Source organism: Balaenoptera borealis, assembly GCF_965194805.1.
Source record: "Balaenoptera borealis genome assembly, chromosome: 7".
In the NCBI taxonomy this organism is placed as follows: Eukaryota; Metazoa; Chordata; class Mammalia; order Artiodactyla; family Balaenopteridae; genus Balaenoptera; species Balaenoptera borealis.
Genome location: NC_138864.1, coordinates 70,877,060 through 70,892,587, shown reverse-complemented (window position 1 = coordinate 70,892,587; position 15,528 = coordinate 70,877,060). Strand labels below are relative to the sequence as shown.

At 34.8% G+C, this 15,528-nt stretch overlaps 1 protein-coding gene and 1 long non-coding RNA gene across 6 annotated transcripts in view; one reads left to right on the top strand and one right to left on the bottom strand.

Annotated features, from left to right (window-relative positions):
* PDK4 (pyruvate dehydrogenase kinase 4) overlaps positions 1-15,528 on the bottom strand; it is a 31,952-nt gene that overhangs the window by 12,634 nt on the left and 3,790 nt on the right. The window contains exons 4-12 of one of the 5 annotated variants that reach the window (XR_014246430.1): positions 15,254-15,438; positions 14,999-15,085; positions 14,478-14,555; positions 12,264-12,340; positions 10,371-10,469; positions 10,060-10,170; positions 9,760-9,873; positions 8,267-8,578; positions 3,268-3,324 (exon numbers count right to left, since the gene is read on the bottom strand). Coding sequence is in view for 1 of the 5 variants with exons in the window: in XM_082398518.1 (XP_082254644.1) it covers positions 8,435-8,578; positions 9,760-9,873; positions 10,060-10,170; positions 10,371-10,469; positions 12,264-12,340; positions 14,478-14,555; positions 14,999-15,085; positions 15,254-15,438 (895 nt within the window). In the remaining 4 variants the exon portion in view is untranslated. Of the gene's footprint in view, positions 1-2,986; positions 3,325-3,457; positions 5,065-6,301; positions 8,579-9,759; positions 9,874-10,059; positions 10,171-10,370; positions 10,470-12,263; positions 12,341-14,477; positions 14,556-14,998; positions 15,086-15,253; positions 15,439-15,528 lie in introns of those variants that run through there. The other 4 variants (XR_014246432.1, XR_014246433.1, XR_014246431.1 and 1 more) reach the window with 4 other exon arrangements.
* Positions 8,553-15,528, top strand: part of LOC309631809 — a 128,586-nt gene continuing 121,610 nt past the window's right edge. The window contains exon 1 of the long non-coding RNA XR_014246568.1: positions 8,553-8,661. This is a non-coding gene — a long non-coding RNA (uncharacterized lncRNA). The remainder of the gene's footprint in view (positions 8,662-15,528) is intronic.

The window sequence follows — 15,528 nt, the reverse complement described above, 5'->3', positions numbered from 1 at the left end:
GCTGTCCTCCCCGAATTTCTCAAAGAAGGACTGTTTCTTCAGAGCAAAGGCTCTGGAGTATAGGGTGCCTGGAATCAAATCCCAGCTCTGTCCCTTGATAGGGGCAACTTACTGGACTGCTTTGTGGCTCAGTTTTCTATCTGTAAAATGGGTAGGGTAGTAACACTACAGATGCTGTGAGGATAAAAGAAGTCCATTTATGCAAAAGAGTTAATAATATAAGGGTTGTTGTGAGGGAAAAATGAATTAATTAATGTAAAATCCTTAGAAAAATATCTGTTACATAATAAATTCTGTAGAATTTTCTTTTTTGCCTACTTAATGTTCAATTTAAAAGGGGTCAGAGAGAGAAGAAAAGTATAGTGAAACCAATTTCTATTCTAATACATGAAATAAATATTTTCTGCCAATGGAAATAATAGCTTAAAAAGATCAAGTCAATATTATAACCAATAGATTATCTGTGGTTAAAAAATTGTTTCTTCAAGCTCAGTGGCAAGTTTTATCCCTAAAATAATTTCCCCCAAATTAGTGCATGGTAAGTAAAATCCTGCCTGGAACTACCTGGACTAGGTAAAAGTAAGAATCACATATGACTCTGAACAGAATGCAGGATATATTTTCAGTTACAAACAAAGAACCATTGTCAGACATTCTAAGAAAAAAAAAAAATAAGAAAACATATTCTACTTTCCAGTATGCCAGGGAACTGTTTGCAAAGGCTTTTTAAAAATCGTGTTTTGTGCTTGCTTTTGTTATCATTTGGAGCTCTGCTTTCACAAGATGAAATATGATATTTAGAAGGGGAAAGAGGCTGCCTGGGGAACAACTGAAGCCTAATTGTTATTTTTATAGTTTAAGTCTCTTTTCATCCATTTGACAAACAATTATTGAGAGTGTGCTTTGGGCAAAGTGCTATGTGTTTGTTTATAATGTGCAGTGAGCTAGCTTCTTCTCTGTATTCTGGAGGTGCAGCCTCATGCAGTGCTCTCAAAGGGACCTAAAAGAGTTAATGGATCTCATTAGCTAACACATGGCGTCACCGTCCACCCAGTTTTTGGTTGGACAGCATTACCAAAGAGGTCAAGGTCTGCGTTTGATCCTTTCCTGAACAGGTTTTAGCCTTACTCAGCAGTTTCAGGTCAACAGACCATACTTTGACCTAAAAATCTAATCCCAGCGTCATACTCGGGCAATAGGGCATATTGGAGCAAATTTGTTACTATCATTGATATTGCATGCTCACACTGTATGACTTCATGTCTGAAGAACAGTACTTTATTTTTATTGCTATCCACTTATTTGTATCGGAACTTAATAGAAGGAAGGATCCAGTATCTGATACTTAAATAACATTATGGATAAAATAGCAAATATCTATATACATTTTATTATGTGCCAAAGAATGTTATAAATGCTTTACATATATTAACTCATTTGAATTTTCACATTCCTATAAGGAAGGTGCTATAGTATTATCCCCACTTCACAGATCAGAAAACTTAAGCAGAGAAAAGTTATGTAACTTCCCATGGCTATTAAGTGGCAGAGCTGGCATGGAAATATAGGCATCCTGGCTCCAGAGTTCTACATGTCTGACCAGTACGACACTTGTGTGAAAACCCGCTGTTTTCACTCATCAGTCAACATACCACAGATTCTCTCTTTAATTATTCAAATATTAAATTAATTTCTCATTTAAGAAGATGGTGCTGATTGCTGCACTGTACTTTGTAAATAAACTGACAGTGAGACATATGATCTTAAGATTTTAGTCCACAGAACTGTTTTGATCCTTTTACTATCCTAGTAAATGGCTCTTTGATGCCCCAGATACCACATCTAGACATTCAGACTATATTCAGTTGAGCTCCAATATACCTTTCCCACCTTCTCCCTGGATAGTTTCTTCATGGTCTTTTCCCCACTTCCCCTAAATTGTCCTCTTTCCACCTAGTCACTTTAGCTTGAAATCACCTTTCCTTCTTTAAATTTCTATAGCAGTTAATGTTAGTGAATGTGCCTGGCTATGTATATTAGGAATTATGGCATCTCCTCTACTGTTGACTTGGAACTGTTAGTAAAATCTTTGGTCATGATTTAACTTCTCACACGTTTGTGTCTCTTTAACTCTTCAACAGGACTCTAAGCTCCTTGGGGACACAGACCTAGTTTTAAGCCTGAAATAAAAGGTTTAAGTTAGTTTGTATGTATATATTATAGGCATGATCCATCTGGAAATAAACATGGATCCTTCCCAGACTGAGAAGAAATGCTGAGGGCCCTTGATGTTATGATGGGTGGCTTTGGTTTTAGATCAGTAGAATAATCTTCTCAATCAGGAATTATTTCATTGCTTTTCTCTGTTTTCCCAACTCATCAAAAATATATTAATCAAGAAATATTTTTGATATCTACTATACATGAGACAGGCTTAACATCATGGTTTTCATATCGGTATGTGTAATTCATGGTCCTGGATTGCAGGGAAAACACAATCTAATTGGGTTTCTGGATTTTATACCTCTCTATAACATTTAACTAGCAACCTTAGGAATTACATGCTAAATACTAAAATGGTCCTGACCACGTGAGAGCTTAGAGGAAGAAGTTGGGAGAGAAGGCACTTTGGACTGGGATGGTCAGTCCATGGAGGGGGAATTTGAGTTGGGTTTAGAAGGTTGAGCAGCTTTTAGGAAAAAGGCAGAGAAGAGAAGGGCATTTCAGGCAGGCATATTTACAATGATAAAAAGGAAAATGTTTGTTGCATATTTAGAAGACAATATACTAAACAGTTCAGTAACAGAAGGTATAGGTTGTAAGGTTGATCGTGTAGGTTGGATTGTAGAAAACTATAAACATCAGATTCTTAGGCACTGGGAAGGCAGCAAAAGATTCTGAGCTTGACAGTGATAATATGCAAAGCCTAGTTTGGACTGAAGAGAAATTGGAGGCAGGGTATTCAGTAAAGAATTATTAGAAAATATAGATTCAAAAACTTTATTCATTCATTCATTCATTCATAGATGGACCTAGAGATTATCATACTAAGTGAAGTAAATCAAAGACAAATATCATATGGTATCACTTATATGTGGAATTTAAAAAATGATACAAATGAACTTATTTACAAAACAGAAACAGACTCACAGACTTAGAAAACAAACTTATTGTTACCAAAGGGGAAGGGGGTAGGGATAAATTAGGAGGTTGGGATTAACATATACATACTACTATATATAAAATAGATAATCAACAAGGACTTACTGTATAGCACAGGGAACTCTACTTAATACTCTGTAATAACCTATATGGGAAAAGAACCTGAAAAAGAATAGATGTATGTGTGTGTATAACTGAATCACTTTGCTGTACACCTGAAACTAACACAACATTGCAAATCAACTATACTCCAATGTAAAATTAAAATTTAAAAAATAATGTTCATCACTGTTAATGTATTTTAAAAACTTTATTTATTCATTCATTCATTCATTCAGTTATGTGAGAGTTCATTTTTTCCCTTACAGTTTTATTAAGATATAATTGACATACAGTACTGCATAAGTTTAAGGTGTACAACATAATGATTTGACCTATATACATCATGAAATAATTACCACAATAAGTTTAGTAAACATCCCTCATTTCATATAAATGTAAGATTAAAGAAATAATCTTTTTGCTTGTTATGAGAATAGATTCAAAGAATTTAGAGTTAAAAGTATCTTCCTTAAGCAACTAGAATTCATTTAGTTATTTCATATAGGTAGAAGAGAAAACTGGGACTCAAATAGGTAAAGAGAATTGCCTAAGAATATGGTATAAGTTTTTCATTTTTGTTTTCAAATTTTTATTTCATTTTCAGGTCACAAAGCTATAATTTCAAACATATTTTGTTATTCTTAAAGGTGAATTTAAAAGAAAAAGACTGAGTTAAGGGCAATCCTACCAAATACCGAAGTGTATTTTGGGGGCTAGAAACACATTAAAGGGCAGAGTTTTAATGGAATTGATAAACTCAAGACTTTGCCATTTAATAGGCTATATGTCTTATATGTTAAAGCATCCTTTTACATTTATGGAAAATAATATGCTCATAAATAATTCCTAGCTATATTGCATTATTTGACAACCAGTTCTGTGTTATTTTCATTACATTGAATAATAGCAGTAAATATGAGAATGATGTCATAATTTGCTGATAAACTTTATTATTTCATTGCTGGATTTATCACTAAGACAGTTCACATCATTTTCACATCATTTAATAGATTCAACATGTTTTCAAGGCTACTGACATTTCTGTTGATTCTGAGTGGCTTTTTATGTTTATTTGCACTTCAGTAGGAACTGAAAAATCTCATTAAAAGACAGTTGCTCATTTCCATTAAGATGCCATGAAATATGAATGGTGATTTTTTTTTCATCTGAGTCCAAGGTGAACAAGAAGGAAGAATACTAATAAAATCTGAAATACCAACCCATTTGCTCAAGAAATTTTGTTAGTTATAACTTTTATCCATTATTTAATTTCTTTTGAAATATGTGATAATTTTTAATGGCCAAAGGCCACCAATGTAGAGCTACTTTAAACAAGATCAGTTGTGACTTTTCTGGCTTGGAAAAATATTCCAGAGTTTCTGCAATGTTGTAAAACTTTCTGAATACCATTTAAAGCATAAAATCTTATAAAATTCGATGTATGTTTGTTTAACACAGAGTTCCAATCTGCTTTTAAACGCTGCGATGCTGTTCTAAAGGCAGAGGTTTATTTATGTATTTATTCATGTATCCATCCAGGAAATGTTTATTGAGAGCCTAAGTAACTGTGATACAAGGTAAAAAGTAAAAAAAATCCCCTAAAAGATGTATGGATAGAATGCTAATGCAGATAGAAGCCTACTGCTCTAAGTGTTCATGGTGGAGGGTTGGGGACCTCTTACATAAGCTCCTGTGAAATTATGAAAATTCCTCAGAAGTTTCATCAAGACAGACCGAAGTGACCTGGAGATGTCATGCATATTTGCAGTGTTGTTACACATCTAAGTGTAAGTACGGTACCTGAAAGTATAGTAGGAGAATAAAGAAATTATAAGGCCAATGCTTAAGCTACTAGGTCACAAAAATCTCTCTTTGCACATGTTATTGTAGTTAAGATCAAATGCTCTTACCATTTCGAGCCAAATTTGAAATTTGCGAGAAATGGTGTAAAGATAGTTTTAATGAAAATTCAGCCCACTTTGTTGAACTTGAAAATTAGTATCCTTTGGGGGTACACACACTGAGTCAAAAAGATGTACATGTCCATAAATGGAGAATTGTGGGACTTGAAGTCTTGCAGTTTTTGTGGAAATGGGGATGAAGGTTCTGAGCCCAGGGCACATGCTAACCCCCTACCTCCCAAGTTGCTTAATTCAAGGGAACTGTACAGCTAATCCCGTGTGTGTAGGTATGTACGAGTGTGTCCTCTTGGGCTTCCTTTAGACACAGTGCAGTACTTCCTTGACAGAAGAAGAAATGAAGGTAGTCAAAGTGAAGAAACATGTCATTGCTGAAGGGCTTCAGTATAGGTTCTTTAGGGTCTAATGCCGTAATTGATGGCATTTTTTTATTTACATATGATTATTCTGACAAGATTTTGGAATTTAGTTATGACAAACTTATTCCACTAATTTTATTTTATTCTAATTGCTTTTCTTTCTTCCCTCCTTCCCTTCCTTTCTTCCTTCCTCCCTCCATTCCTTTTTTATTTGTTTTTTTGCAAAACTTTGCAATAAGGGCATTACGGAGGTAGGCAGAGAATGTTGTGATAGCAAAGATAAAACATGTCACCACTTAATTTAGTACTTCCTATCCTATTTCTACCCTACTATTATTCAGATATTTAATCTAGAAATTGTTTGGGAACCTAAATTATCTAGGTAATTATTTTGATACTCCAATGTATTTGCTGTGTAAATACAGTCACTAGGTGAGACTCTTAAGTAAATTTACAAAAAAAAAATGTAGAGAGTACATGCATTGGAAAAACAATTATTGAATTTATTCATGTAGATAAACACACATTGTACTATGTGTTATTGGAGCATAACCAAGAAAGCAAAGGAGAACCAGAAATTTCTGGAATGCTATAAAGTATCTTTTGTTTAAAAATTAAGATTTTAAGGTTTTTTTTTTTTTTAAAGGCTATACCCCATATGTAGCTAAATTAGACTTGGTGTAAAGTGAGGAAAAACTTTACCTCAAATTCTTCTTAGTACTTTCCATTAATTTGAGAAAAGAACTTTAAAAGATTACATTTACCATTATAATAAAAAATATTTATTATAAAAATTGTCACATTTCTCTGTACATAACCTAGACACAAAAACACAGTTTATACATTAATAATTTAAGTGGGCCTGAACATTCAGTTTCCATCCACTAGAATCCTAAAGCTTTTCCATAGATTTCACAAATACCAATGTGGACTATTTCTATTTTATAGAACTCCATTTACACAGTTGATGTTATTGAGATACCAACATTTCTTTTTCTCTTGTGTTTTAAAGATAGTTCATGTGTTTGAGTTAACTATTAATCAACTGCTTTAAATCTTTGGTAAATACAAGAATTTACATGCAAAAATGTTTAAATTTTTGAAAAGTCAAATAACCTATTGCAAATAGTTCTGTGTAATCAATAAATGCATGAGCCAGAGTCTCACCATCAAGAAAAGTCACTTCCAGGACTTCTGATGATAAAATCTGAAATCCACAACAAATAGTTTGAGACTTCTATGGCCACTACCAGAAGCACCACAACACTAGGCCATAAGAAAATTAAACACAAATGTTAAATTCAACATATAGACAGTGCTGATTATTTTACAAAACTGGAAATGCTAGTTTTTTTTCGATATCCCGGTTTAAAACAGCAATTTGACACAGCAGAGTTTATTATCTCATAAAAGCCTGTTATCTTGCAAGAGTGAGAGAACCATTTAAAGAAGCCATACCGTTTTGAAAGACACCAGTTCATTCTCTTGCAAATAATTTATCCATGATAATATGGGTCATTTCTTGAAATAATTTGTGGGGAATAAAGCAAGATGCTTGCCTTCAGCTTCCCTCCCTCCTTCCTTCCCATCTTTCTTCCCTCCCTTCCTTCCTTCCCCTACTTTCCTTTGTTTTTTCGTTTCTTCTCTAAGAGGAATGTGCTAGACTGCCCTGTCAACCTGCATATTATACTTGAACTCCCCCAAAGTTCCATATGCATTACAGCTTTCATGCATTAGCTCTCATTCACAATGATTCACAAATGAAAGCATCAGCATCGATAGCATGAAAACCTCTTACTTGCAGGCTATTTGTTAAAAATACTCTAAGAAGTATTTAAATTCTAATGTTCTTGAGCTATTTGTTAATTACAAATTTTTTCCCAGACATGTTAATGGTGAAGTGTAGAGAATACAATATATAAAAAATACATCTCTTTAAGCCTAGAAAATAGATGCCTTTGGATTACCACCACTGCAGTGTAGAGAACAGCCCTTCCTACTGAGTTAGGTTCTGAATGCATGATTTCTTTCCCTAACACTGGTTTTTCCAATCTACTTCTGTTTCATTTATAAACAAAGCAAGGTGAGATTTTGCTATCACTTTGGTAATTCTTCTCTCCCTCCAACCGCCAACATCCTGAATTCAGTGCATATTTTAAAATTCAACCAAGACAAGACACCTGGCAATAAGTGTTCACTTCTTATTTGAGGTGTGAACAGGAAAAGCAGCATAATAAAGGCACTGTATTTATCAGAAGGGGCTTTCTTCTGAGTTTTTACATAGGCCCATGCCTTGGCTGCAACTTTGAATAAAATGTGTTGGCTCATTCCTCCTCATTCAAAGTAAATGTTATTTCAGTCACTGGCTTTTCATCTCTAGAGTGCATAGATACATATGAAATGTATGTTTACATACATTTCTAATCATATAGTATAAAATAAGCCCTAGTCCTTTGAATGACAGGAAAGTACTGGTACATTGACACTTGATAATCCGTAAATACCAATATCTTATAACATCAACCAGTGGCCTAAAATAATCAGTCGTTGAAACTGCTAGCCTACATCTTCACTTCTCACTCTTTCCCATTCTTGTTGATAAAGAGATGTAAAACTGAGGCTTATTTCTTCTTCAGGATTTGATATAAACTCATACGTTATTCTAAGTTCAGAGAATAAAGAGCTGGCCAGCCATGAACTCCTGTAGTCCCGCACTGTGCTCACCTGGGTCACAGAAAGGAGCTTTCTTCCTCTTCACATCAGAGTTCTGATCAAGGAGTTTTTGTTGCTGTTGTTTGTTTTTGAGAAAACAAGAGTTCACACGCAAACATTCAGGAAGCAGCACTGGCATAGACCCACTTTGATCCCTTAAAGCGTCCTGAGGGTCCCTTCTCACACAGCCACTTTTTCCTTTGCCAGGTTCTTTGGTTCCTTGCTTGGGATACACCAGTCACCAGCCTCGCTGCTCGTCTGATAATGTTTGAAGGCTGATTTGTTAAAGACTGGGAGTGTTTCTACAGACTCAGAAGATAAAGCCTCAAAGAAGGGGGAGAAAAAATCAAAGAAATTATTCATCGCATAATTTGTACCTGAAGTGATTATTCAAAATAAATTCAGAGGTAAGTATTCAAACATTCAAATACATTCTTTTAATTGATTTAGTAATAAGAGCACACCAGAGTCATGGTATGCTAGGCACTGTATAAAATAAAACTGAAAAATAAATATTATCTGCACCCCATAGGGGCTGAAATAATATATATACAGTTATAAATTAGGTAACAGTATTTGTGTTCAATAGTTACACATGTCCCTTGTTTGGATATTGCTGATGCCATAGTGTTGGATAGCAGTAGGCAAATAGGTTTTCCAGGCAAAACCTTTGTATGTGTGATAAAGTGAGAGTCCTAACCTGATACTATTGATCTATTAAAATCTGATACTATAAATCTATAATATGTTAACCTTTTCCAATACTTTGAAGACATTTTTACTATTTAAGAAATGAATAGCTATTTCAGGTGTTCTAAGACCATGGGGCAAATGGTCCCATTTTCCCTTGCACAAAATGGGAGCCTAGAAGCTTAATGTTTTAGTTGTTAATAACTGTGAATATATTTTCATTTGAAATAGTTGGCAAATGATTAACAGCATCAGGACAGTGACCTTAACAAATAAATTGAGGCTTTATCAGAAATGGAAAAAACATGTACCAAATTTTAAAGTTTAAACAGGAAATGCCAGGCACCCCACTGACAGCTTCTGAGCAGTCAGCTTTCCTCTCCCTGGATTTCTAACAAGGTCAGCTTAAGGTCTTGAGTATCTTGATATCAGTTGTTTTCTAGGCTGAAATATTATTAGCATATATGTATTTCCCACAAGTCTAAGTAAAACAAAAGTATAGCTATTCTTACAGATGCCGATAGGATTTGCCTTAAAAAATTCAAATGAGCATCTCCTCACTCAGAAACTAATGCACTTCTTGGGAAACAATTTTGCTTCATTGAGGCAAGTAGCCTGGCCCACTTCCTTTTTGATACGTTACCACATTAAATATTAAATAATATATCTACACATACCAAATAGAAAATATAATGACTTGTGGTCATTATTTGCACTAACTCAGTTTGGGTGTTCACTGTGGACCGTAGAACTCAGGGCTGTAAAAGAAGAGTCTTTTCAGAAATATGATTTTTTTTATTGGATTTAAAGGATACCTTTAAGTAGATGACAGCATCTGTTCCATATCCTGGCAAAGAGTAGAGATTTAGATCTCCTTGAAAGTACTTGGCATAGAGACGAGAAATTGGCAAGCCATAACCAAAACCAGCCTAGAAGGGAAAGATCAGTTATTGACAAAGTGGTGAACATGATCATAGGAATACAAAATGCTTTCTCATAACCCCCATGCCCAATTTAACTAAATTGATTAACTTGCCTAAATACTTCCTTGTAATCCTTGCTCTACATTTAGAAGTAGGCGGCTGGGATGAACTTAGCCATATAATTGGTCTTACCAAAGGAGCATTCCGGGAATTATCCATCACAGGCGTGGGTGCAGTAGAGTACGTGTAACTAAAGAGCCGGTCAATGATCCTCAGGGGAACACCACCTCCTCTATCTGAAATCTTAAACAAACAAACCAGTCATCAGAGCTACACATTAAAAACAATATGCATTTGTTTACATTAAAATGTCTTTCCTTCATTTAAAAGTCACCTGGTGTACATGACTTTGATCTATTGTTCAAAGCAGAGAGCTTTATTATTATTGACTCTTTTAAAAATTCTCTTAAGAAAGACTCAAAAGAAAAACAGAGAATGGTTACCTTAATTGTAAGATCTTCTTTTCCCAAGACAACAATCACCTCAATTGGTGTCAGGGAAGGCCAATTTTCCTGGTGTTCAACTGTGGCCCTCATTGCATTCTAAAGAAAACAAAACCGTAAGGAATTCAATGGCAGGAGGATGAGGGACAATAAATAACTGTTTATGTTTAAAATAAAAGCAGCACAGAGGGTAATTCAAAGTTCTTATTTTATTTTTTTAGTAGTAAAATAGCTCTGTAAATAGCCATTTATGATTGTGTCATGCAGGAGGTATAATGAAAAATATTCATTTACCATGTAATATAGCTACTGGGAGTAATGTCTAATGAAAAAACAATTCTGCTACCTGTCAAGTTCTTATTTGTAAGCTTAATTTAAATGTAGAAATTGGTTTTTAGAGTCCATTTCCTGGCTTTCTCTTTTCTGACTTTCCATTACATTTTACATCTAAGCACCAAAGACTATTACATAACAAATAAACAGTGAATCATTGAACCAATTTATTGGCTTTTATAAAATTTGCTGGGAAAAGGTTGTTACTATTTAAAAGGATAGTAAATAATTCTAAATTAAATTTCAATTTGCATTTGATTATCATCTTAACTTTTACCAATGATGGCAAAATAACTGTATGAGTTGGACCATTCAATTTAAAAGTAAATCAAATCATACAAAAAAGCATCTTTTGTCCCTTAACAGAGAAGAAGCTCAAACAAGTTTTCAGATAAGTAGATGAATCTCATACAGATAAAGTTTTGGTTTATTTTACCCATTTTCCTCTCTACCCTTCTTCTGATAGGTTATCTGCTTTCTGGTTTCTATATAATAATGTTAAGCTCTAAGCATTAGCTGAAGAGAAATAAAATAGATCAGATGTTTGTAGTACAATCAATACCTCATTGCATTAACATTAGAATAAGTTAGGAAACAGTAGGTTCCGGGAAGAGTTACATCAGAATTAGAAGCGGATTTCACTTTGTTTTGAAGACTTCCTCCTCTCCAGTCCGGGGGACTCTTAGGAACCATCACAAAGCTTCAAGTGTTTTTTCTATCTTTTGGTGCAAGTATAGAGTTTCAGTTTGGGCTTAGAACCCGGGACAGGATTTGATTCTTAGTACCTGGCTGTCCCAGACCAGTAACATCCACAGCCTCTAATAGCTTGTTAGAAATGCAGATTCTCAGGTCAAGAGTGTCAGAATCTCTGGGACAGGCTTAAGCATCTGTGTTTTAAAAGCTCTCTAGGCGATGCTAATGCACACGAACGTCTGAGAAGCCCTACCCTACTGTTCTGCTATGAAAGCGTGGACCATGGATCAGCGGCATCACCTGTTAGCTTATTAGACGTTCGTAACCTCAGGCCCAATCCCAGACCTACCGAAGCAGAATCTGACTTTTAACAAAACCCCCAGGTGATTCATATGCACATTAAAGTAGATCACTGAAGGAACTGACTGTCCTTTGAGTATATTCTAGTCATAGGTTGGGACCCTGCCACCTCCAGTAATTCTGGACCTGAACCTCTGGATTTAGAGTTGGACCGGCCTATGGGGATGGAGATAACAAGGCCTCAGTCACTGAAGCATTCACCCCACGACCTTCCTTCATGAACGCATGAATGACTAGTGCTTTGTTGGACACCTGAAAAAATAATGGGAACAGGGAGCATTGAGATATAGTGAATCATATTGTGCATTCTCACATACATGTTGATGCTACAAGGAACTGCATGTACCCTTTCAAACATTAACTGTAGCTTCTTTCTGTTAGGACACAGAAGCATGTCTGGGAGAAGATAGTGAGGCTCCTGTTTAGTAGGGAAGATAAAGGAAATAAAAATGTAACCAGTTAACATTTAAAAAAAAACAAAATTGCAATTATTGTGAAGTGTCTTACCTTGAATAGTTCAAAGAGCATATGATGAAGGTGAGACGAAACATACACAATATGAATTGGTTGGCCTGGAAATTTTCCTAGAAAAAATTAAGCTAGTTTAGAATCGCTAAACAAATATTTCATTAAAATAAACTTTCCTATCTATTTGATTAATATTTTAGATTTAAACAGAATTGGAATACTCCCCATCCTCCTCACTCTAAAATCCTACCTTAGAAGCCTCCCTTTAAACAGTAAACACAACTGGCTTATGTTCAAAATGCTATTACAGTTGCTACCTTGTGCTCTATGATTAATTTTTGCAGTTCTCTACAAATGCATAAAGTCAGATAAATATAAAACAAGGGTGCTCTAAATTAGATGACATGGATTAGTTATTTCTACCTTCAAAACTTTTGTACTGGACAATTGCAGAGTTAAAATTATATGCATCTTAAAAAAGAAGAAAAATGTAAGTCTACAGTATAACATCAAAATTGATGCTAGCTAGCTATAATTTTCATAATTTTAATGCATGGGAAAATAACACATCTGATTATTCTTTTTTTTAAATTAATTTATTTAATTTTTTGGCTGCATTGGGTCTTTGTTGCTGTGCGCAGGCTTTTCTCTAGCTGTGGAGAGTGGGGGCTACTCTTCGTTGTGGTGCGCGGGCTTCTCATTGAGGTGGCTTCTCTTGTTGTGGAGCACGGGCTCTAGGCACGCGGGCTTCAGTAGTTGTGGTTCACGGGCTCTAGAGCGCAGGCTCAGTAGTTGTGGCACACGGGCTTAGTTGCTCCACGGCATGTGGGATCTTCCCGGACCAGGGCTCGAACCCATGTCCCCTGCATTGGCAGGTGGATTCTTAACCACTGTGCCACCAGGGAAGCCCCATCTGATTATTCTTGATTTTTAGCAACTAAACATAAAATCCCATAGGCTAAAGATGCTTAAATTTCACCAAGAGGCTAAAGAAAACAGAAACAAAAACCTCGTAATACTCTGAAAAGAAAAATAAAAGTATTATTCTTTCATGTTCCAGGCCTTGGCAAAGTTTGAATCAGAAAACAAGGCCTGGCACAATTCCCTCCTTATTTCATCAAACAGTTCAAGCAGTTTATCTACAAGTATTATGCAACAATGCTGTTAATGCTTAAAAATATTTTTCAATCTTTATTTGTACTCCTACTTTTAGTTTAGCAATCCATTACATTTCCCTATCCCCAATCCAAGAGTTAAGCTACTCTTAATTTGAGCAACTTGATTTCAATTCTCACCGCCAACAAACATTGTTCCTGTATAACTATTACTTGAAAAAGATGTTTACTTTGAGTTGAAAGGAGGTTATTCCAATTTAAGTGTACTGTCTTGCTTTGAGAAGCAACTATGGGATAAGATAAAAATAGTGCCTTGCATTCATCCTGTAATTACTTCATTCAGTGTGGGAAGACCTTATCCTTTTAGGTACCCTAGAGTTGAAGCTATTGAAGTATGCTCTGCTTCCAAAACAGTGATATATACTTATAGCGAAAATTAAAAAAAAAAAATTGGTAAGAACATTTAACATCTACCTTCTTAAATATTTAAGTGTACAATATAGTATTGTTAACTGTAGGAATGGTGTTGTACAGCAGATCTCTAGAACTTATTCATCTTGCATAACTGAAATTTTATACCCACTGAATAGCAACTCCCCATCTCCCTGCTTCCTTCAGCCTCTGGCAACCACCATTCTACTCTCCGCTTCTATGAGCTTGACTATTTTTGATACCTCATATAAGTGCAATCACATAGTATTTGTCCTTCTATGACTGGCTTCTTTCTTATAGTGCAGTTTAAAGTGTTTTTGTTTTCAGATCTGATAAGTAACCTCTTTAGGAGCATATCTCCACTACCAAGTGGTTCCTCCTAATCTGACCTCCTTATTCCTGTATTCTGTAGTAAGCAATCTTTCTTTGATCAAAGATATTGGAACTTAGCTGCTACTCTAAATCCTAAATTATTTGTTCAAACCATTCTTCTTATGAATTTTCATTAGCAACTGAATATACTCAATTGCAACTTTCCAGTTGAGATAAAGAGAACCTTGGCTTCAAAAAAAAATGTGTACAAATTCTAGGCAAGTTCAGAAGGCAAAAAATGAACACAGACATTGCTTTGTATTTACAAGAAGTAATCATACTGGGAGAACACTGAATTTTCCATAGATAAAAATATATTTAATTTATAACTTACCATTCACTTGTGTGAGCTTTAATTCTGGAGATGTTAAATAATACTGATTACAAAGCATCTTGGAACACTCAAAGGCATCTGGAATGGAAGGGTTTTTTTCCATAATGATTAAGTGAATTTATGCCAAGTAAAATTTTCAAGTGATCTTCAGTGTATACACTACCCTTAATCCAAAATATTCATTAGAGTACAGGTTTATGTGTATGGAAAAATAAATTTTTAATATTTTATTGAAGAAAAAAATGAACACAGTGTTTAAGTTATAGCTGTTGCTATAGGAATATGTGCACTTCAGATATCAAATATATGAGAATATGGCACATTAGCTATTGATGTTTGGCTTTTTTATAATATTATAAGTGAATATTTAAACACTTGACTCTCAAAAACAAAGGACCTTCATTACAGTATTTATAAAAACATAAATGGAGCACTCTGAATAGTAATTCAGAGTCACCTCAACTGTGTCAATCAGATAATGTACATTTTCAATAAAGGAAATGCAAGAACCTAGAAATTACCTTGGACCACTGCTGCCACATCACAGTTTGGATCAATGCTTCCAATGTGGCTTGGGTTTCCTGTCTGTAAGTCACTAAATATAAGGACTGTTGAAAAATAAAAACAAAGAATATTGTTATAAAAATCAGGATAATAATGATTAGAACTACCTCTGAGAAAGAATGTGATCCACCAAGTAGTGAAATATCTACTTAGAGTATGGCTTATATTCCACACCCATCTCTATATGTCATGACCATGATGAACTAACTTACTGTGCTGGTTCATCAGCATCCGGGTAGAAATACGGTTCATGTAAAATCGATCCAAGAAATACTGAAGATTTTGATTGGTGGTTGGGTCAACTGTACAGGCATCTTTATACTCTAGGATTCCTTGTGCCATTGTAGGAACTACATTATGGTGTCTATTTCGAACTTTGATGAGAGTATCTACAAAACTAAGCCAAGACACACTTATGGTTAGTAGAAGTTCAAGTAAGTTTCATTAATTTATATTTCTTAGATTACTTCAAAGAAGGTAAAGCCTT